This window comes from Falco cherrug, chromosome 9 (genome assembly GCF_023634085.1).
Source record: "Falco cherrug isolate bFalChe1 chromosome 9, bFalChe1.pri, whole genome shotgun sequence".
NCBI classification, from domain to species: domain Eukaryota; kingdom Metazoa; phylum Chordata; class Aves; order Falconiformes; family Falconidae; genus Falco; species Falco cherrug.
This window is the reverse complement of record NC_073705.1, coordinates 33,747,317-33,771,136: the sequence shown is the minus strand read 5'-3', so window position 1 is coordinate 33,771,136 and position 23,820 is coordinate 33,747,317. Positions and strand designations below refer to the sequence as shown.

The window sequence follows — 23,820 nt, the reverse complement described above, 5'->3', positions numbered from 1 at the left end:
TGAAAATACAACTGAAGTCAGGAGAACTATTGTATGATAGTATCTTTTCATACAGCAGCAGAAGTCTCATAGAACAGAGAAGTTTTCAGTTTTTCCCAGACTTGTAGGTGGTGAAATAATTTTGTATGTAAAATAGAGTTTCTCCTAAGAAGAAGTTAAAAAAAAAAATCGGAGCCTAGCAGCAGACTCCAAAGTACATATTTAGATCTCTAAACAAGTAGCCTGGGCTTTTCAGAAGTGCTGAGCTCTGCCTACCCCCACTGCTCTTAGGATACGTGTCCAAGACTGAAAGTCATTTGACTGCGTGTTCTTGCAAAGAAATACTAAGAATATGCAGTAGGTCAAAGTGGCTCCTTATCTTTGTGCAGAGATAAGGGCTGCTGTTCCTCCTAGGAAACAGTGTCTTAGAAGCGGAAGGCTGCACTTTTTATCAGTCAAGTATGTGCCATAAAGGGGTAAAAATAGGGACGCTGAGGATAAGAAAGCTGAAACCAAGGCACCTGCTACCCACAGAAGGAAACTTGGGAATGAAATAAGACTGAGTCTCTTCTGTTTTGAATACGGCAGATCTTCATTTACAGGAGTAAATAGTTTGCCTGTAAAAGCCTCTGAGATTACTGATACAATAAAAGGTTTGTGGGATTTCGATTCCTATCATGAAGACTAAATTACATTTACTGAGTTTTACAGAAGTTGAAAATATCAGAGTTGGCTGAGAAAATTAGATTTCGATACCTATTAAATGTTTACAGGGCATCCTAAATCCCCATTGAAAATCCTCTAGTTTGTGACCTAAACAGAAAAGTTGAAATTAGGTATTCAAATTGCATCACTGTTGCCAAATAATGCATAATTCATTAAATCTCACAATATTTTAATAATCCAGTATTCACTTTGCCATGATATATAATGCAGACTATTTACAATGATTGCCATTCTTTAAATGCCAGTTTTCCTTTAAAACAAGCAGCAACAACAATCAGACCCATACCCTGCTCCAAACCTTGTTTGCAAGGATTTTCACTTGCATCACTAATGTACAGATTTACACAGAGCAGAAAAAGGGGGGTGGGGTGGGTATATTCTTATTCTGAGATTCTGCCTTGTATGCTACCTGCAGCCACATTCTGCCACTTTCATCCCTTCGTAGTTATATATCAAAGTGGGCACACCAGCATCATCCTTATAGAGAATAGAGATTGAATCCAGTTTGGTTGGAACACAACAGGCCTTGGAAGCTTTCTTTGGGTTTTGGAGATGCACCAAAGTCTGGACAATAGCATGTTTTGTTGGGGTAACGTTATCTGTCAGAGGGAAGAAGCAACCTCCTTTACACTCAAAAGCCTCATAATCTTTTGGTGCAATGATCCAGGAATCCCAGCCAATCTCTTCAAAGTTCACATGGAGAGAAGTTCTCCGACAGTGGTTGGCTCCAATGCTTCTCTTGCTTCTGGAGGAATGCCGGTGGGGCCCAGTGATGGTCTTTTCCTGTTCTTGCTCTTCAGATGAAGTGTTGTTCCCTAGTTTCTTTAGCACACTTTCTTGTTCGTGAACAATCATCTCCCGGAGCTCCACTCTGGTTTCTTTTGTCCTGTTGCTGCGGTCATTGGAGAACACTATTAGCAAGGGCAGATTTTTAGTGTCTGGGGTAACACTGATATCCAGCTTCCCACAAGCGAAACCACTCAGAGCTTTACTCTCTATTACAACCTCCAGCTTGTTTTTAGTCTTCAGTTTGTCTGCCCTGACCCATCTTTTCACAGCACTGGACACTTCAAACATCTCCCAGCCACACTCCTGGATATTGTGGGAGACAAGGAAAGATTTGGTACTTTCTGGGTTTTCCCAGTGGTCACCATCTAGAACATCATAAATGACCATGTTGCCTTCCAGCCTAGAGAGAGACCCAACTCCCCTGTGACAGGAGATATAAATTCTCAGTTCAGCTCTGGTGATTTCCTCGTATCGTGGAATAGAGATGTTGAAGAGCAAGATGTGTTTCTGAAATGGATTTTCTTCTGGTGAAGCTAAAGAAACAACATCTGCAACAGGAAATTAAAACACATGGTTACAGTGATTCTGACTTGCTTTTAAAAGACTAAAGGTGTACTTTGTGGGTAAGGTAAAAGCATGGCTACCCAACATTAAAAATAAAATTAAATAATACCATCTTCTGGCCAAATTTCAAGGTCAGGGAGTAAAAAGATGAAATGCAGGTTCCTGTTGTTGGTAGTATTTTCACCAAGATTGTTTAGAGGGGTGCGTAGAGTCTGCCTAGAACAAGCTGTGGATGATGCTGGTTGGTATTAAGTACATAAATAAGGCATCCAGGGAGTGTTAAGATTTAGCAATTTCCTAAAGAGATTTTTACACAAAGAATTCTTAAAAAACCCTATGAATTTTCTACTCTTATAATCATGCAGTGGGATGAACTGCCCTCCTAATACAGCAAAGTATACTACATATTTAAGTGTCTCTGAGAACTAGCTGTGCTGAGGCTTTTGTTGTTGTCTTCAGATAACTTTGGAAGCACCTTGGATTACTGGGAGTTTGGGGAAATAAAAAAGTTTTTTAAATTCTGAATTTAAGCTTCAGGGTCTGTCTAAATTGGGACTTGGTGATAAACAGCCTTTCATGCCCAGGTGCCAGTCTGTTACAGGCTGGACGCACTGAGCTTGTGTGGGTTTTGGGTTTTTGGTTCTGTTGGTTTTGTTTGTTGGTTTGTTTTTTTGGTGGTTTTTTTTTTTTCCTGCAAAGCTATGTGCAGTACCAGCAACTCTGCCTTGGGAAGTGCAGATATTTGGCTGGAAGATCTGACTGGTACTGTTTAAAAGCCATCACTCACTGATGTCTATTTGATGGTCAATGTAAGATAACTGCTCAGTCATGATTGGCTTTTAGGTCAATTTTAATTGGCTAATATTGACATTTCTTCACAGTGTTTACCCACTAAAGCAGTCAGAGAGTGAGATATGGAAACTATATCATCTAGCTCATATTGTTAAGTTTTCTTTCCATTTCAGGACTAGGGGCACTAATTTGGGAATTTGGAGTTCTCTGTAGTGCTGTTACCTGTGTATGTCTATTTTTCATATAACCAGAAGCTTTGATTCTCCCTGTCTTATTTTTATCACAAGGACTGCATTTACTTCTAACTTTTTTCACTGCTTCTTTTGGAGCTTTTAAAAGTCTACTTAATGTTATGCAGACAGGGTTTTTATTTTTTTTTAGTTGAGACAGGCTTGACTACTCATTTCATTATAAATCTTTCTGTCTAACACAAATTTTGGGGGAGCACTGCTGTGCCTTGCTTGGATCTGGAGACATGTTTCTCAGTTGGCTGCTGTGGTTTCTAAATACGTGAAGAGCCCACCTGAAAGAAGAGCTGTCTAGCATGAGTGTCTCAGTTACAGACAAACACAAATTTACATTCTGACATTAAAAATCAGTTCCAATTCTCTAGCTTTGAGAAACATGATTCATGTAAACCCTGTTATTCAGTGCGTCATCTCAGTTGATGTATTTGAGAAGAGAATATTGTACAGTGAAAATACAATTACCTTTAGTTTTTTTCTGTTATATTTTTTTAAAGATTGAAAGAAAATACAGAGCAAGACTACAATCCTAACTTTTAAACTGTTTAATTCATAAAGTATCTGTGGAAGTTAGGCACATAGTTCCCTCTGAATTTCAAAAGAATCTGAGTACCTACTGTCCATGTACTGTAAAAATTCTAGTCCACATATTTAGGACTTCTCCTACCTTCAGTACTGAAGCTCCTTACAATATTGGATGCAGGGATGGAGGACTTGTCTGCAGTGTATCTGTTGTATAAATCAATCATGAACTGTGGTGGTTCTTCTTTGCTCTTCACTTGTGAGGGGACTCTTGACAAATTCAGACTCCTTAGTAAATCTGTCTTCATATTCTTCACGAAAGATTTGAAATCGAAATGGGTCTCATCTTCTCCAGGATCATGAAAGTGTGCATCAGACTTTCCCATAGCTGATAACTTGTCCCAATCTTCCAAAGGCTTGCCTCTTGTCAAACATGCAATGATATTGAAAACAGACAGTCCAGCTAATACTCCAAAATAATGCATTTCTTCTGTATTTACTTTCTGGTGGAGAGACAAGAGGACAAGGGTGTTTTAGCTGATTAAAAGTCTTGTTTCATTACAGAGGAAAGGAGATGGAAGGCAAACAACTGGAATGTCCTTTGCAAATCACTTTCTTGTGTGCTTTTTGCAGTCTGCTTCAAACCCCAGCCTCTTGTCAGTTGTCAAGCAGATTGGTTGTACGCTTGCCCTTATCAGAGTCATTGATGCCATGCTTCAGCTTCTGTTATCTAGCAAAGCTCTTAGTTAATGAAGATTCTGTAAACATCTGACAAACACATGTGGCTGGTGGGAAGGACATTGTATATTGTAAAGAATCCACATCTCGCTTTAGGGTCATCATTGCTTAATTATACTCTTGTATCATTTCCTTGCCAACACAGAGAGAAGCTTTCTTAGGGACGCAGAAGATTTCATCAAGACTGGAAATTAGAGATCTAGAACAAATTCACTGTTATTAGCTATTACTAAACATCATCTGACAGTCTTTATTACAGGCCCTTCACATGCCATCAGAAAATCGCTGATCATTTGATGGAGACCTGTGGTTTTGCAAGACGCTATTTCATGATGATACAAACAACCTTAAAACTTCTTTCTGTTTATCAGCCAAGAGCTATTGTTTGTACACAGTGAAATATCTGTTTTGCGTCAAGTTTCCTTCATGTTGGTTGCAGGCTTTTCCATTTTCAGTTTGATTCCTTTGGTGTATGGGAATTTAGTCTTGTTTTTATAGCCTCTTATGTAATATATTTCTTAGATTCTTGATGGTCAATCCAGTCTAAAACCAGTCATTATTTCAGTGACTTCATTTTGAAAACATAACTAGGCCTTCTAAGGCCACATGGAAAGTAAAAGGTTTCTGTGAAGATACAGGAAATTATCTGTGAAGATGGGAAGAATGGGCCAAGGCAAACATGCAAGATGATAGAAAGACATGGTAGAATTTCTCATGATACAGAAGAAAAAACCATAGTTTATGTATAGACAAAAATATCACTTGCTATTTATCTTCATGAATGCATTATGTTTTAATCTAATGATTCATATGTTTATCTGTACTATTAATACATCATTTTTTCTAAGCACAACTCAATACATACTGTGCATGTGCCATAAAATCTGAATAGTATTATGAGCTTTTATATTAAAAAAAATAATCAATCTAATGGCAGAGATGTGGACAGGGTTTTGTCTTTGCCAGCCATTCTTCTCCAGTTTTCTAGCAGTGCATGCCCAGCGTTTAAAGTGATCCCAGACTTCTCAAATACTCACTTAAATATCTGTTGAAGTAACAACAGAGGTCCAAGATGCTGGCTAATTATGTTCCTATGATGTCAGAAAGGATTATTTGGCATTAATCCTGGTCTCCTGCATAGCAAGACTGTTATGTTTTACTCGAGGCCTTTGTGTTTCCTACCTGCTGCAGAGCCCAATTACTTGTGTTTGGCTGAAACATAACTTTAAAGGTCTCCAGAATTTATCTACAGATGTCAAAGAATAGAAGATTTCTTCAATTTTTGTAGCGCTTACTCTAAAGGTTTATAACTTACAGTTACAAAACCGTGGTGCTTCATGTATTATTTGATTATGCCTGGCTTCACCTTCTTGACAGGAGTTCTTGTAACTTTCTGCCTGGCTTGAGGAGCCCCATAATGCTTGCGTTTTCTGTCTGTCAAAGTACTTGTACAGTATAATCAAGTTACTTCTCAGTTTGCTTTCTGATAAACAGATTGTGCTTTTCAGTCACATGTTATAAGGCATTTTCTCTAACTGGTTTTGTTTCTTTTCATGTCTCTTTCAGAATGTGAATGTCTTTTTGAAAAGGTGAACACTGGAGCTATACAGTTTTCTAGTGGCAGTCCACTAATGCTACATGCAGAAATAAAATTTCCTTTCCTTATGTGGTTCACTACTCCAGTGTATATCTTTTCAAAGTGTTTATTAGCTCTCTACATACCATCACCCCGGATGCTCATACTGTGCCATAAATCCATGATATCCACAAAAAATATTTTAAGATTTACGGCTTTCGAAGGTGCAGACTTTTTACTCAGTAGAAGCAGCCTCCATTCCTTGTGCCTAGGTACCAAGCTCTGCATCTGTCTGCCTTAAACTGAATTTTGATCACATAAAGTGCAGCTAGATAAGTGATCTATATAAATACCTCTCTCCTAAACACTGTTTTCTGCAAATGCTGTGGGGGTTGTTATATACAGACTTCCAGTTCATATATAAAGATGTCACATAGTGTCAGGCCAAGTGTCAGCTTTGTAGAAACTTTATAATGAACAGTTCCACTCAGTGGCAATTCCTTTTGAAAGCTGCTCTTTGAGGTTTGGCAGTGACACAGTTGTTAATTCATGTGATAAATGAATATATTAATATTGTCCAGTGTTTTCTATTAATTATGCAGCCTTGTGCAAATGAATTGAAATGCTCCACAAAAACCTAGGTGTATTCTAGCTGTTGCTGTTATGGCAATTAAATTGTGGCCTCAAAGAATAAAAGTGGATTTGTTTCAGAAAAAAAATGTCCTTAACACTTTGCTGGCTAGTATTAGCTGTTTTCCTGTTTTATCTGTCTTTAATCAGCCCATGTTAGTATATCCCCAATTCTTTTAGAATTAGTTTGTGGAATTATCTTGATGTGCTCTTGTAAGTATTTGTCAATAGGAACTTTTGTCTAGAAACTTAAACATTGAATTGAATGGTTTATAGGATGTTCGTAAAAATCAAAAGATCCGTTAGAACCAAGAGAGTAAGGGTATCAGTGTCTTCCAGCAGCAGCTGACTGCATTTGTGCTATTCAAATGCAAAGTTTGCTTTTCTAGAGGAAGATTAGACATCCAGGTACCAAAGACCCAGAAAGTAGTATCTTAAACCACTAAACAGATAGTGGCTTAAGACCTTGTTCACGTTAGCGAATTGACTGGTACAGCTAAACTGAATGCAATAAACTTTACTAGTAAGAGAATTGTATTGCTTGAGTAGTAAGGGTGTGCCTTGAGAGCTATGCTACTTAGAGCTATAATTTTGTTTTGCCTATCCTAAAAAACAGAGCTTTGCCAAAAAACTTTTAAATGCAGACTAAACCTTTCAGGGTTCCATAGGTGTCCTGAGGAGTACAGGAGAAGCATTTTTCATTATGTCCTACAGACCTTATAGCAGATGATGTGTTGATGCAAGCAATAAGGAAAGAGATATCGTCCTATCTTGGAATGAAAGTTTGTACCCAAGGACTAATTCAAGATACAGAAATGTTTCCTTAAGGAAAGCAAAATGCAGTAGATAAGAACATAAGCTCACTAGGTTAATAGGTCATGTTGTTCAGAGCTAGTGCTAAATGGGAGCAAGACTAGACCTACAGAAAAGGGTAGATCTTAATAGAGAGCAGAAATGACAGTAACCTAAGATACTTTGAAAAGTTTTACACTTATGGCTGTTGTGTAGGAATAAATGATTAATTTCTGAGAACTTTTAAATTTTTCTTTATGCATTTGTCAGCTGCAATTTAGTTTCTTAGGGTTTGTAAAAACATAAGATCCTACATTTTTAAGGGAGATCTCTAATGGCAACAGTATGCAGAGGTTTGTCCCGGTAGTTCCAGTGTGGATCACCGTAGGTACTTTGTTAGAAATGCCTAGCTAGATCCATGATCTCTTGGCAGTCGTTACTGGCAGTCACTATAAGGTGCCTTAGAACTATTACTTATTGAGAGCTGTTTAGGAGGAACTAGCAAAAACTGCTGTGAGAGTAACCTGGCAGAGACTCCTGTATGTACTGAGTCTTGCTTTTATGTAGATTAGCAGGAAGTATCATATTTACACACCTCTGTAGTGTGTATCTGTACTACATGAGTATGTAATATTGGTGGCAGAAGTTACTTGGCACCTTCCAGGATGGCAGCCTTTCAGTTAGTCATTCATCAGAAGGTAGTGTGTATGGTATCCTTCCCCTAAACAATGCAACTCTTAATAGGATAAGATAGTGCAGAAAATTAAACTCTCTCGAGGAGGAAAACTCAATGTCTTGTGCTCTGTGGTACCTCACAGACTTCAGAAGTTTGTTGTGCTCCTGGTCTGCCTATGCTGTTGTACAGCAGGTGGGTGAAAATGGAATTATGTGGCAAGTGTGTCCTGGCACTGGGGACACTGAGGAAGAGGAATGACAGGCACAGTAATGGAACGTCAGCTCTTAAAGGAGTGCTGCAGTTACAAAGGCTACCATAAATGTATCAGTAGAGAATTGTACAGGAGTTAGAGGGATGCACAGACTTTATTTCTATAAAGACTTCTAAGAGAACAACTGCCAAATATTGTGTCCCATTTCCATGTGCATTGTTGGAAACGAAAGTTAATGAAAGTTCTGAGAAGAGTTCAGAAAAGAGCTTTGAGAAATTTTTTGAGGCTTAGAATAAGAAAGCAAAGTATCTATTTAAATCTTAGCCAAAATGTAATTTGATCGAGCTCTATTTACTAAAAATACTCAGTGACAGTATTTTGGATAATAGATAAAAGGGATCTAATAAAATAGTTTACAGTAAGATCTAGTGAATTGAAACTAAAGCTCAGCAAATTCAGACTAGGATTAAGTCACTGCATATGAACAAAGAGCACTAACTTTTGGAACAACTGCTTGTAGTCCAGTAGGGATATTCTACCACATGAAATCTTCAAAAACAAATTTATGTATGTTTTTCAAAGATGTTCCCAAGCTCAAAACAGAAGTTCCATAATGCATGGTGCAGAAACTACTAAGTAAGGTTCTTTCATCTGTGCCTTGCAGGAGGTCAGTCTAGATGATCACAGTATTCCCTTCTGTCTTTAATCTATTGAGGCACGTTATGACAAGCTTAACATGTATTTACATGTTTCCATCTAATTAACAGAAGGGAACAGAATACACTTATAGAAAGACAAATCAACTATTTTTAGATACTACTGTACCTTTAATTTATTAGCTTTTGTTAAAAGCATGTAACAGTCTAGAGGATATAAAGTATAATTTACAAAAATATAAATCTTGGTTATTTTATTTTTAGTATTTCAACATATTACTATATAGTATGTGTTACTCAGAGAATATGTTTAACAACCTGAAATTATCCAGCAAACAAAAGTGGGGGATATTACATATGCCTTTTGTAGAACAAATTATGTATTAGGGAAGGGTAACCAAAAATGACTATATTAACATACTGTTTATATGAAAGCTTATGCAGTGCAGTATACTTGCATCCTGAAGAAAAGATACATTTTAAGCCCTTTATTACAGCATTTTTCGGTATAAATATGCAGATTAAGAGTATGAGTGTTTTAGGCAAAAAGTTTTGATTTGTGTACAAAAGTGATATTCTAAAATGAGCCCGCCTTTGCAAGTTTACTTCCCATCTTCTTGGTTAACTGAAGAGATAAAATAGTCAGAAAAATAGCATATAAAAACATATTTTAGTCCTTTGATTATGGAAAACTTTACACTTAAAGTTCTCACTAAACACCAGGTGTCTTGGCTAAGTGGGTTAGGAAGATACTTGTGAAAGTATTGAATTCCTGGAAGATGAATATGAAAGACAAATGATGACAGTAAGACATAGCCTTCCAGGTGAGCATGTGTATTGTTTTAGTCTCTCCGCATGCTTTCTGTAGAGGAATTGTAGGCTTGCATTCATCCATCAACAGAAGTGGATTCATTTCCCATTTACAGCTTTGCCAGTGTAGTTGGGCAGGATGCGTGGGTGTTGTTAAAGATGTGTTTATATTAACTTATTGGCAGGCGCAACTTTCGACCGACATATTGGGATATACCTTTAAAACAACATTTTTGTTCTCATCTAAGAACAGGACACTGAGTGAGCTCATTTTGTCAGGAACGCAGCAGGGTTCAGGGATGCCGGGAATGATTCCTACTGCTTTTACAATGCTCTGGATTGTAGCATGATTGGATGGCCGGACAATCTGGAACAGAGAAGGAAATCGTTATCACTTCATTTATGAGCAGTCACTTTCCCAGATGGACTTGGAAAATGACAACAATTACGGTTTTTTGTTGGTCAAAAAAGTGAATATGTGTGATTGAGTCACGGGGCTGTGCAGCATAGTAAGTCCCTCACACTTGGAGCTTTCTTGTGCAGGGTGTATCTCTCAGATATTTTGTATTCCTTATGCTGCCTTCATAAATACCAGAGGAGGGCACTGGTGGCACAGCCAGCAGTCAGTAGCCTGAAGAAAGAATGGCCCTAACTGCACCTACTAGATGCTGGGAGGCAGGCACACAGGAGAAAAAGTCTAGGGTGGGGCACTCTTCTCAGTCATAAATGTTATCTTTTGTTTTCTTAACCTCTTATCTGACTTGGAGAATTGGCTACTGGAAGTATTTCCAAAATAACTGTTCCTATGTTCCAGTGGTATTTCTCCTCATGTATGCTAACCTGGAATGAGTTACTTTTTCGTGGAGTAATTACTCTTTTAAGAGCAGAGTGCCCCAGAAGTAATGTTCATGGGGGAGTTAGTCTGGAATAGTCAGGCAATGCGACAGCCTTTCTGATCATAACCTTGTGATGAACAAGTACTTCATACCTGTAGTCTGTTTGCTTTCCTCTGTTGTCATACTTGAATACTGTCCCAGCAAATGAGTACAGTAACAGTAGGAAAATTGCACTGGTCATATCAGGTTTTTGCTACAGTTTCACAAGGTTTCCTCACAGATCTGGTATATGTGGCACATGAAATCTTTCATTGTTGTTGGTGCGTAGCTGTGTATCAAGTGGATAATGACATCTGTGGGACACAGACAGGGACTTTGCACACCTCCACATGGAAGCAGACACTTCAAGTGAGAAGAATTAATGTCTCCTATATCTTGTCTATTTTTCAAATAAAAATTGAGTATATGCAAACCATGATTTTTCATTTCCACGTGAAAAGTTATGTAGTCCATGGCTATAGCAAAGGAGCCATTTTTTAGGTTAATTCAGTTTTGATACATTTGCTTTAAATGCAATATCAGCAGATCAGATCCAAACCTTAATTGCTTTTAAGGCTTTCAGATGTTCTTTAACTAAAGCAACCCCATTTGGGCCATTACAAGGAGGAATTGTGAAATCCGTCCTGATCCTTTGGGGCTTCAAGACAGCATCCTTATAGCCAAGTCCCAACAAGTGACTGATCCTGGAAAGTGACTTTCTGTAATTAGCACATATTGGCATAATTAGCAACAGCTTGCTCTCTCAGGCCACCCTCCATCTTTAGATTTCAAAGCCGTCCGCAGACAAGCAGCAGTAAATTGTCTCACAGCTGCTATGTGAAGTAGAAATAAGCTTCTGCCTGCATTGGCCATGTCAGCAAATCTGGACAGCAAGAGAGACACAGTAGCTTTCATGTGCTTAAGCAGCTGCAGAGTTTAGAAATACAAAGAACTAGAGCTTCTAGGATCCAGTTCTTTAACCTTTATAAAAAACTTCCTGAAGTGTTCCTAGCACCTTTTATTGTTTCATGTTGTTATTTAAAACAGTTACAGATCCTGAAGTGCTACTGAAACTGAATTTCTTGACCCCATGCAGAGGATAGCCATCATTGCCCTCCGTGCCAGTTACTGACTTACAGGATTCCTGGGTACAAACCTGCAGAAGATCCTGCTAGGATCTTCTCCAGTTGTGCAGTCTCTAATAACCGCAAGGAATAAACAGATTTGAGTAAAGTCTAGCAAGAGCAGCTGTCTACCAAGACAACAGCACTGATAAAATTTCTAATGCCTGCAAGTGTACACACTACGCACAAAAATGCTTAGAGAGAAAAATGCTTATTATGGTGTATTACTCTGTAAAAAATCTGGCTGCCTGAGCCCTACATCCACAGCAGAGCCAGACAGCACACCTATCCCACATCCAGCAAGGCTCTGAATTTTCCAGCCCTTCTGGAAACCTGGCATGAGTGTTCAGTGATTATGGGCTAGGCTTCACATTAGCCTTTGTACCGATGTGCTAAAGTGGAAAGCTTGAAATAATAAATTGAATGCCCAGTAGTGATGGCACTGAGGAAGTGCTAATGCTTTGAATGCTGGCTACTAAGTTGTGTACAGCAGGCCAGGTTCTGCTCTTACTTAACCTCTAGGACAATCCTAGGTTAGAAACGTTTTGGGCCCCAGAAAATATGAGGATAGTGATGTAGCCAGAAAGCAGTTGAACAGTAGGTTTGAAATACTTTAGACCCTGTCCTTCTGCCTAGCTTATACCGCTTTAAAAATCTGTTTTATCATGAATTTGACCCTCAACACCCCCCCCCCCCCCCCCCCCATCTTAATAAGCAATACATCCTAGCTTCAGGAGAATTTTGTTCTCATGTTTGATTTCAACTCTTGGAATTGAACTTATGAACTGATGCACTTACATGAAGTCAAGATAATTCTAATTACTGTGGACCAGGGAAAGGATATGTTCCCAGTTCCTTCTACCAGAGGTAAGACTAGCATTCATTTGGCGAATGCAGCAGTACAGGCAACCATTAGTAACTGTATACGCTAATCTTCCCCCTCACAGTTACAGTTCAGGGAATAAGAAATTCAGCAGTAAGATAGGTGAACTTGCTCTGACAAGATTTGTACCAGAGCTGTTTTGTATCAAGATCAAGAATTGCAGTTATTAACATAATATGCAGAGTGATGTACTGATACTTTAAAAAAAAAATATCATACAATGTGATGATTTTCAGTGTGCCAGGTATATAATTCTATCTCCACAGTTATAAAAAGAATACCTTGCAGGTTGGCTGTGTAGACATGAATAGCATTAATCTGGCCTTTGATTTAGGAGTGCCAAGATCATGTGCATGCTCTCCTGACTTAGGGTAAACACATAAGAACAAAAGCTATTTCTCTCTCCATAACAATTCTTATGTTCAGACCTGAAGCATCATCCATTCTGATGTCCTAGTTAACTCTGTTCATTTGGAAACAGTAATTTAAAAAAGTTCTGTGAATCTGCCTTTATTTTCTTTTCCTCTTCAAAATACAAAGCTAACAAAAAGTAGAACTCTTCTAAATCAAACCCAATCAAAGAGTGTGTCAAACTAAAAATCCCCAAATCTATGTATCTGTGATTCAATTTTAAATCTCTTTGGTTTTTTTTGTTTGTTTTGGTTTTTTGGCACCTAGATGCTAGTGCAGCCACGTTAATTTATCTAGAAAACAAGTATCAAAATGAGAACTAAGGTAAATGTTTTTGACTTTCAAGGAAATCTTTATTATATAGCAAGTAATATTGCTAGATAAGAAATTAAATAAATCAGCAATATAAGCCTATTTAACTATTCCGGCTAGAAACAAATCCACTTTCTTTTGGTTCTGTCAGCTTTTGTGTCATGCTAATCTGCTCACAGGAAGCTAGATGCATTAAATGTATCTCCCCCCCTCCCCGGTATGTATGAATGGTGCATTAGACTGTGGGTTTATGGCAGAGGATCTGTACTCCCGGGCTGTTTTTTGTTTTGGATAAGTTAAATGGTGCTTGTGTTGCATGATCTCTTTCTACTACGGTAAAAAAAGTGAAGTTGTATGTGAGCTTGTGTAAGCTTTAATTTTTACCAGACCATGTATCAATTTATGTATACATAGTTCAGCGCTAGCCAGCTACACAAGAACATGTGGTCAGATTCATACAGCTTACTGTGATGTCTGGATTTCCGCTATTTCTGGACTCAAAATAGCCTGCATATCTACTCTTCCTGAAATCATACTACTTATTTCAACACAAACATACATCAGTCTCCATGTATGTAATGTAGGGCCGATTTCTGTCTCGGAGCTTTGAAATTCTTTGCTGTAAAACACTGTTCATTATTTATGTGCCAGGTGATCACATTCAGAAATGTCAGGAGAATAAATAATCAGGCCATTTGTAGGTAGAATTGCAAAATAATTACAGTTTCTAAACATGCAGGTTACACGCTGCTTCAAATCCTCCCCTCCCCCATTACTTCAAGGCCCTGTAAAATGCCAATAATTCTTGTGCTACATAGGATTGCCAAAATTTCTACTTTTTGCCATAGAGTGAGTGAGTGGGAGTGGGCCAAATCAAAATTCCATTGGAGCAGGAGTTCATGTTTGCCTCTATTAGCAAATTTCACACTGCTGCTATAGGAGGAATTAAGTATGCTAGCTTTAGAGTGTTACGGACAGCTATGTGGCATTTCCAGCCACATAAGATAAATCACCTTTTTTGTTCCAGCAGGATTATCTTAATTTTAAGAATTTAGTAAAATAAAAAAACACCAGAGAATTTTGAGACACAAGTATCAGCTTAACCAGCATTCTTATTTTCGAAGTGACAAGCAATTTCTTAAAGTTAAAAATACCTCAGGGTCACTACTCTGCATTTTTCTCCTAAGGTATTTTCAGTGGAATTCAGAAATACTCTGAAACAGCAGCTTGTTTTATTATTAGCATATAATACCTTATACTTCTGCTACCACAACAGAGTAATTTGATGATTTAGTGTGTGTAACCATATTTTAATAAGCTGCATAAGTCTTTGTATTATGGTTTAAAGATATAAGATGAGAAATTGTAAGATAAACCTGAGACATTTTTCTTATTGTTCAGATTACCTTTAAAGATAAGTTGGAATCTTTTTGCTCTGTGATTAATAAGTTGATGGAAACAATATTGCTGAAATTAATTACTCTGGATGAGTCAATAGGGTACAGTGAAAACGGTGAAATCTGAAGGAAATTCTAACTAAAGAAGCAGTTGGATAGACAGAACAGTAGTTCTGCTGTTTGCAGGCTAACAACAACAAAAAGGCATACTACCTTGGGCATTGGAAATTCACATGCCCCTGCACAGTAGTAGGCATCAAATGATTTGGGAGATATGATCCATTCATTCCAGCCAATATCAGCAAAGTCAACTTTCATGTATCTTCTTGAACAAATCCTTGGCTCATTCCATTGTTTTCGCCTTGCTTTCTTCATAGTTTTCTCATCAAATTTTAGCACCTGAGACTTTGTAAGTGTTTCTGTATTTTCTTGCCCTTTTCTCCTTCGGTCTTTGCGTGAGGCTTTTGGTTTCAGGGATTTGTAGGCATTCTCCCATATGTCATGTTTGTTGTATTTATTGTTGTTATAATCTACTTCTGGCAACTCATTGTTCTGAATAGGACTTGAGAGGTAAGTATCCCTCCTCACTCGGGTGTCAGTAGAAGCATTGGAGGGTAGATTTGGGTCCCCATCGTTGGAAGGGAATGGATCATAACGCTGTAGGGTGACTGCCACGCTGTTAGGCTCTGAGATTGCAAGATCGTTGGCATAAACTAGTATATAAGGTAAATGGCTGGTGGCCTGTTCAGGGAAGCCCTGATGTTTCTCCCCAGAATCAAGCTCAGCGCAGAGAATGAGCTCTCCAGCCTGTTTTGATTCTTTTATGATGTGTGAAATGTCCTTTGCATGCCAAGCCCCTCGCCTTTGAAGAAAGACAGTAATGTTCCCTTTTACTAGCCCATAGGCAGAATTCTGATGAATACTTTGGAAAATGAGGTTGAGCCGCAGGATCGGAGGCAGGTGAAGGAGTCGGCAGGAGGAGTTCTTGGAACGCTTACAAAACACTTCCCGGTGCCGAGATCGTTTGTCAGCATAGAAGTGAAAAGTGGCAGCAAGGATCATCTCTGAATCCTGCATGGATGTCAGATTGAAGCAGTACACAGGCTTCTGGGCCAAGAATCCTACAAGAGAGCAAGGAAAACATGGATAAATATCTGGGACCAAAAATGGTAGTCAAACCCTTATTCCTTTATAAGTGGATTAACAAATTTTGATTTTCACTTGGCCATTTCAAATCAGTTAGTAGCAAACTTGTCACTTCAGCTTAAAACTATAGTGAATCAAAGGAGGAAAAAACCCTAACAATATTTAATGGCAAAATTACAATAACATCAGGGCTGTCCAACACACTAGGCAATTTTTGTATACATGAGGGATAAAACTCTTCCCAGAGATTTTCAGTTTCAGACTGCCTTTCATTCCAGGCAGGCAAGAAAAGCAATCCTTGCTTCTATTTCGTTTATAACAAAATCAAGCTCAGAGAAGCTATCAAATTTGTCCAAAGCAGAGCTCAGAATGGTACCTTACTCAGTATACCAGCTGAAAACCAGGTTTATAGTTAATATTCAAAATGGTCTAATCCACACCTGACTACAAAGATTCCTGAAAGATCTCTGGGTGCTAACTCTGTGGGCAACACTTAGGAAGTTCATTGTCCGTAAGTAGTGCACAAGAGACATTTCACAAGGGGGCTGGAAGTAAGTAGTGCAACATATTTTGGGGGCCGTTACTTTTGTGAGCAGTCCTTCTTTCTGGTATACATCTTGTAGGAGCTTTGTTTAAAGCACTGTGAAACCTACTTTGTTTCTAAGACTTGTGTTTTGATCTGCTTGAAGTTAGTGACAACTACTGTTGAGTAGGAGCTGACTCATAAAATTAAAACTCCATTTGATGTAGTTCCTTTTTTGCTAGTGGAACAATGTGTGCTCAAGTTATATCTCTGTGCTCCTCACAAGGAAGATGAACAATTTTACACTAATAACTGTTTACACCATGTTTATTTAAACAGTAGAAACCTCTCTTAGTGTGTTAAAATGTAATCCCAGAATCAAAAGACCATGCATTAACAGTCTATCACTGTGAAAATTGGGTGGGGCGTGTTGTTTTGGTTTTTTTTGTTGTTTTTTTTTTGTTTTTTTACTAGCTCATGAGTATACAGGAAAGTGGTGGCAGAAGTGATTCCTGTTCTCCCAAACTCAGACTACAGTGGGTAGGTTTGTCTCATTAGTTAAGCCAAGTGGGCAAACCCTCTAGCAGCTCTTTTTGACATACCTGGAATTCTCTGGCAACAGGGTGGAAAAAAACTCACAAACAAACAAAACCCAACAAACCCAACAGCCGGTCTTCTCAGAAACACTTAGGTTTGTTTTTCAATGCGCCGTAGATGATGAGCCACAGAAATCTTGGCAACAGAAAAGCAGTACTGTTAAGTGCTGCCTGCCAGATTGTTCCTCCTTTTAAGCAGTTTTATTTGAAAGATGGAAATTAAATCGTGCTACATCTCACTAAACTGGTGCTTGCTGTCTTCCAGTTCATGCTGGATAAAACCATCATTCAAACTAAACCATAGCAGGTTAGGATGTTCATTAATCCCAGGCCCACATAGGCAGTCTGAAAGTACAATGTTCAAGTATGCAATTTCAATCTGCACCATCTTATTTTTTTCCTGATGTGGTGAAGTGGAACAGCTTATACTGATGCCCACATAATGATTTCATAGGTGGCAGAGAGGCTAACAGAAACAGTATGCTGTGATGAGAACCTATTTCTTTCCTATCAGTAAACTTTTAATCAATACTAATGCACAGGTGATCATACTATGAAAAAAGAGTTTAGATTCTATTCAAGTCTTTTAAGCATAGAATTTTCACAAGGCTGATAGCCTATTTTTCAGACCAAGGAAGAGAATAATTGTAGTTCTTCCTTTAGAACAGCAGGCTGTTGTCTTTTTCATTTCAGAAGGCATATTTTTTAGCCTGTCCACTGCCTCTCCCTACCTGAGCTGTGTACAGTTGAAAATTTTAACATTTTTTTAAGTAGTAGAATGCTTCTAGCACTATGAGCTCTGTAGATGACTATGAGGCATATGCATCATTGGGATAAAGGCATTTCAAACACCAGAATCCCAGGGTTTCAGATGTGAAGGTAACTTGTAATGATAGCTCAGAGACAGGGAGTTCTAATTAATCTAAATTAATTCTGCATGCTGGAGTGAAACAAACCCTTCAAAAGTCAAAATCCTTTGTAGAACAGAGTAAGAATCTGTAAATCTGCAGCTACTGTAAAGCCAGAAGCCTGGAAGTACAGGCTTTTAGGAACTGAGGAGACCTGAGTTTTGGATGGAACATACTCATATTTATCATATTGCATCAGATCACTCAGGCGTTTACCAACCTGTCAACCAAGCATTGTTATGTTTTCCAGGTCTACTCTGAGTTGGAACTGTACTAGCTGTATACATTAAAGCTGTTGCATCTACCTCTGCTCACTGTAGACACCTTCAAGTTAGGAATACAGGCAAGGTGTGTAGAGGACACATGCCAAGAGACTGGAAGGAAAAAAAAAAAAGCAAGTGGCCAAGGAAAGAAAATATTAGCCTTTACTACATAATCCACATAGGAGAATGTTGCATTGCACTAAATGAAGACTAGCAAAACAGATTCACATGTTATTTCTGATAACACATTTGTGAGAAAGAAATATGCAGAGAATGTAATTCAAAATATTTTAAGCTATAAAATTATATTAAAGCAAGGCTCTAGAGACCAGAATTACAGTTGCCTGGGCAATCTTGATTTGGTTTTCTTGCACATATACATTATAATACAGTCTTAATTAGATGGCTGCTATTTTCTACTATTCACCAAGGCCTTTGCTTCATTTAGCACAGAGTATGGATAGTGTTCAGGGAATGAGCCTGAGCTGCAAGAGTTGATTTATTGGAAGTTTCATGGCTTAGGCAGCAGATTGCTTCCATGAAGACTAATTCCCCCTAATCTTAGCAATTTAGGTAAAGTTGGACAATAACTTAATATTTCACATTTGGTCATGAACCACTAACGACTTGACTGTGTAACTAACTTCACTCAATTGGTGCTGTTTTCTAAAGCTACACAGTTTGCTGAAAACTGGAAAGCACCTAAAGAAAAAAAGAACTTGAGAAATTAGTTCATAGGCTGTCTTTCAGCTCCTTATCACAGAAGTAATGAACTGTTGTGAATACATGTAGAGGTAAGCTCAGGGGAGGTGATCAGATGTTTGTGAAGCACTGTTCCTGAAGCAATAAGTGCTAGAGGAACATGAGGAAGCTGTATTTAGAATATGTGCAAACAAGTACATGCATATATATATTTTGAGTGCCTCACACTGAATATGGAGAAATTGTACATATTCAGTAACCCTGTCAGCACCATCTATATCCTGCAGGGGATATGTAGGATGGCAATACAGCTGCTGTAGTTGAGGAGGCTTCAATAATGCATGTGACAAAGGAGCAAACCAAGTCCAGACAAACATTTTGCACCTCTGGAGCCCTCATCCTGACAACCATAGCTAACAGTGATGCTCAAGTGCTCCCTAACAAACAGCTGTAAGCTGCAACATAGGAATGGAAGGATTTTCTGAAAGGCACATGTAAAGAAGATATCCATTGCTTGAGATAATGAAAAAGAAATTATTATATGTGTAATCCATTTTGCTTATCTTAATAGGATCAGAATTATCATTATATTTTATAAAGAATGGATGTTCCACATATCTTGTTAGAAAAACATGCCAATTTCTTCTTTCAAAAGAAAACACTAGAATTTCTTGGAGGAGATAAAGAAAAAACATACTGTCAGATAAGGTTCTCCTTGTGTCATTCTATGGTTCATTTCAGACTGTTCATTGCTAGGTTGATGAATTACAATTTGTCATAACAAAGGTACACTGCAGATGAGCTTCTGCTTTCATGCCATGTTACTGGGGAGAAATAGGATCCAGTAGAGAAGGTACACAGGAGACAGGAATTTTGGACATGAGTGTACTTTATTTTCACTGCATGGCAAGACAGGTTACTTCCAGGTGTCTCTGGTTTCATGATCTGGGAGATGCACAAAATAATAGCACTTTTTAATTGGTCAGTAGTTTATGTGCGAGTAGAAAATGCTGCTATTTTAGTGTTTTAAACCACTTCAATGCAAGTAACTTGTTCAGCAGAGTAATTGGAAAATGAAGAAAAATAATATAGTGCAATTCATGCATTCTTCCAAAATCACTGTTGCAGTCCAGGGCCTTCCTTGGGTAGCAGCCCGTATCAGCTGCTCAGTTCACAGAAAAACAACAGTGATAGCAGGAGGTCATGGAATAACCATCCACAGTGGAAGTTCCTTCCTAACCCCTAGTAGTTAGGAGCTGCTAGCTAATGATCAAGAGCATGGCAATTTGTTTCTCTCCCAAATGCCTGCAGTTGCTTTACATCCTAACTTCCAGATTTCTAGATATTTTCATTAGCCACTTACCCTTCCATGGGATCTCCTACTGCTTGAGTATCATTACCTTTTAATATTACATTTGGCATAGGATAGAAGTTCAGTTGGGATGCACTAGAGAATGAGTTATTGTGCATTATAGTAACAGTTCCCTAACACACTGTGTGCTGCGTTATATTCTATACCTGAGGCTTAAATGTAGGAGAAAGATTGAAACTCACAAAAGCAAATTTTGAATTCGTTTTTATAGGCATCTGATGAATATTTCTGGCAACATAAAAATTATATTCCAGAAACTTGTATAGTTCTTATTTTAAGAGCCAAGACCATAGTTATTGTCCGTGGGAGTTAACCAAAGGAGGAAGACATTTTCCAGAAAAGATACTTTGTGTTTCCTTGACAAAGGATAGACTAAAGAGAGTATTAACTACACAAACCTCCTCTTTACTACTTTGAAGTAAGACTGGGATAATGAAAGCATGGTTTTGACACAGTATATATGCTCTTTTACCGTCATAATCAAGCCAAGTAAAGCTGAGGAGGGGGAGCTCAGACAGCTGTCTTCTCAGGTTTAGACAGTGCAACGGACTTAAGATCCCGAGCAGTTTTAGGCGGTCCCGTAGGCGGCACTCTTCCTAACAAACTTGTGAGCCTGCGAGAAGAGCCGGAGGAGAGGACCCGCAGCGGGTGCCCTGGCTACTAGTTTTACGCTCCAAGTATCTCTGAAAACATCTTTCGACCCAGTGCCGGTGGTTTGCATCCACAGCAGCGGAGGCTGTCTGGAGGGAGATACCTTGTTGCAGATACTCCCGGGGAAGGGAAGGGAGCCGGGGGAGGGGGGGAGCCATCCGCAGAGCGGAGGGGAGACACCGTGCCCGTGCAGTTAGCAAGGGTCCCCCCCGCATTCACCCAGCGTGACAACCCCCGCAGTCAGTGACAGCCTCGGCGCAAACCCGTCGCTTTAAAGCGAAAAAGGAGCGAGGGGGCTCCAGCGGTGCCCCCCGCGCCCGGCCCGTCTTACCCGGCCTGGCTTTGAAGCTGCGGACCGTGTTGCCGTCGCCGGGCCGGCTGCCTTCCCGGTTGTACTTCTCGTAGAGCTTAAGCATGTGGACAGCTACCATGTCCTGAGCGATGCTGCTCAGCGCACCGGGCGGCGGGGAGCCCCCGCGGGGGTCGCGGCCCGGGGAGGACGAGTCCCAGGCGGCCGGCGGCTGGACGGGGCAGGCGGCCTGGCTGCCGGCGCCCGCCCCCGCAGGCGAACGGCAGCCCCCATGGCCCAGGGCCCAGAGCAGGAGGCAGCAGGTCAGGCGGCCGGCCATCGGGGGGATGCTGCAGGGCGGCCGGGCGCGGAGCGGCGGCGGCTTGGTCGCTGCCTGCGTCCGGGTCTCCCGGTTGTCCCTGCCGCACCGGGGCGAGGGGGCGGCGGGGCCAGCGAGGGAGGAGGGAGGGTGGAGGCGGCCCCCCCCCTCCGCCGCCGCTGATGCCGCCTCCGCCGGGCCAATCCCCGGGCCCGGGGGTGAGGAGCTGCGGCCCGGGGGCGGCGGAGCGGGGCTATGGGGGGAACTCTGCATTCCTCTAGCGTGGGGCTTCCCCGCTCTTTAAAACGTAGCGGGGGTAGGAGCTACGTTAATTAGCGTACAGCCGCTGATTGGAGACACATGTCACCGCCGCCGCGGTAGCAGCGAGCGCTGCGGCAGGACGACACCTTGGCTGCCTGCGCTAGCGAGGGTGGGGCCTGAAAATAATTTCAAAAGATAGAAGCAAATAGCTAGCAAGGGGAGGCAGGCGGTGGGAAAGGACGGGAGGGTGGCAGGGACAACGTGAGAAGGAAAGGGTGCGCACGTACGTGCACAAAGAAGTGGAAGGGTCTTTTCTGTTTTAGTCGGCAGAGCTGACAGTGCTGTCTTGGGAAAGCAACTCTGTAAATAGTGTTTGTTTCAAGGATCCCGGAGAAAAGAGAAGTCCCCGGTGGGGTCCGCACTCTGGAAGACCCAGTGTGAACTAGCCAAGAGTGTAACGAGGGTCACTGGTAATTCCAAACAGATACTTAAATAGTAGGGGTTGGAAGGACAGTGCGTGGACAAACTTCCATCATTGGGCTATTTCTATGTGTGATCCGAAGGAGGAAAATACTGGTGTGAATTTCTGAAGGATTTACGTGGCTTAGGTTGGAGGAGGTTGATTTGAAAGTGAATAATGCATGTTGTGCTTATTTGTCATGTGGCACAGGTAGTTCCGAATCATAGTTTATAGTCACCCGGTGGGTGTAAACGCTGCTATAATGAATAGCAGTTTTAAAGACAACCTATAAGGAGAGTAGTATATTTTAAGGGAATTTGTTCATTCTGCCTCCTTTTTAAAAGCTTGTCCTCTGGTAGCCAAGTTACTTTTCTTGGAGACTATACAATACAGTAATAAAAAAATTGTTGGAAAAAGCCAGTGTTGCTGTGTATAACACAACTCTTGTGATTATTTTTTTTTTTAACCTTGGAGTGTCAAATCTGAGAAGATAATACTGAAAGTCTCTGAACCACAAGTCTGTAGTTTTTGGATCATGGCAAGGAAAGGTTTGATAATTTTTAAAATTAGCAACAGGCCACATTGCTCTGTGCCCCATGAATGTATGAAACAAACAATTTGCAAATACAAATTTGACCAAATGTATGTTGCTAAAGTATCAAACCTCCTATTAATTAATCTTTGCTTATAAATAAGCCAAACCATCCTTTGATGCCTTTTTTTTTTTTTTTTCTCCATGGTAGCATGCTCATGACCTCCACTGGGGGTGTGAGCGAACCTTTTGTTGTTTGTGGTTTTTGTCTGTACTGTTTCTATACAATCAGGGTCCTGTGAAAAGGAGGAAGAGGCAGCAGGAGGTAGGAACAAGCTGGGCTATTTTGGACCAATGTCCCATTAAAATGTTCTCTCTCTCCTTAACTCACTCCAAACTCCTATTCAGGCATACACTTTGTATCAGTCTTTAACCTGCACTAAAACCTGTAGGACACTGATACTTTGACATTGTTGGGAAAGAATTAAAGAATCAACCAGGGATGGCTAATATTTCTTGCCTTATTTTATTGCAGAACAGCAGGAATTCAAAGTCTTTAAAGCTCCGGTACTTTGACTCTTTTATGCAGCTGAGATGATGAAATAAAAATGTGTTTGGTAAAGGAATTCAAATTAGCACTGGGTCACATAATTCCCCTGTTCTGAATATGGGCAATCAATGGCATCTCTAAGGCATCTAGAGGCAAGAGCTATGCAATTTCTGCTCATGCAGAATAATATTCCTAGCGTGGAAATTTCTGCTAATTAAAGCTCTTGCCAAGTAGAGTCTTTTTTTTTTTTTTCTTTTTTTTTTTCCCTTCGTCTTAAATAGCTCAAGTCAAAGCTTTGCAAGACAGGACTTAGAGAAAGTCTCCTCATAGTTAGAGCAGTGCATTCAAGATTTTGAACTGCAGATCTAGGCTTCCTGCTAAAATCATTGTGATATAAATAGTGTTACACACCCTTAATAACATCTTATATGTAAACACCCCCCTCCCCCCCGATAATATTTTCTTATGGAATTAGACAAATTATACAAAGGAACTATTCTGACATGTGTTTGTATTTTATTGTAGAACTTAATGTAGGGA

The 23,820-nt window shown here is 39.8% G+C and overlaps 2 protein-coding genes across 2 annotated transcripts; both read right to left on the bottom strand.

Annotated features, from left to right (window-relative positions):
- Positions 1 to 857: 857 nt before the first annotated feature.
- Positions 858 to 4,530, bottom strand: GDF2 (growth differentiation factor 2). Its single transcript, XM_005446242.3, has 2 exons — positions 3,763 to 4,530; positions 858 to 2,042 (listed from the first exon to the last, which is right to left on the bottom strand). Exons 1-2 carry the CDS (start codon positions 4,100 to 4,102, stop codon positions 1,111 to 1,113), a joined length of 1,272 nt encoding a protein of 423 aa, XP_005446299.2. The 5' UTR covers positions 4,103 to 4,530; the 3' UTR covers positions 858 to 1,110.
- Positions 4,531 to 9,046: 4,516 nt separating this feature from the next.
- GDF10 (growth differentiation factor 10) lies at positions 9,047 to 21,659 on the bottom strand. Its single transcript, XM_005446267.3, has 3 exons — positions 21,201 to 21,659; positions 14,922 to 15,829; positions 9,047 to 10,073 (listed from the first exon to the last, which is right to left on the bottom strand). Exons 1-3 carry the CDS (start codon positions 21,496 to 21,498, stop codon positions 9,882 to 9,884), a joined length of 1,398 nt encoding a protein of 465 aa, XP_005446324.3. The 5' UTR covers positions 21,499 to 21,659; the 3' UTR covers positions 9,047 to 9,881.
- Positions 21,660 to 23,820: the final 2,161 nt, after the last annotated feature.

Excerpts from the sequence above, each read along its gene's own strand:
- GDF2 (XM_005446242.3), bottom strand. The coding sequence starts at position 4,102 with ATGCATTATTTTGGAGTATTAGCTGGACTGTCTGTTTTCAATATCATT. Across the intron at positions 2,043-3,762 it reads AAGGAGCTTCAGTACTGAAG|ATGTTGTTTCTTTAGCTTCA; the intron begins GTAGGAGAAGTC and ends TTCCTGTTGCAG.
- GDF10 (XM_005446267.3), bottom strand. The coding sequence starts at position 21,498 with ATGGCCGGCCGCCTGACCTGCTGCCTCCTGCTCTGGGCCCTGGGCCAT. Across the intron at positions 15,830-21,200 it reads CAGCTTCAAAGCCAGGCCGG|GATTCTTGGCCCAGAAGCCT; the intron begins GTAAGACGGGCC and ends GCTCTCTTGTAG. Across the intron at positions 10,074-14,921 it reads GTGAATTTCCAATGCCCAAG|ATTGTCCGGCCATCCAATCA; the intron begins GTAGTATGCCTT and ends TCTCTGTTCCAG.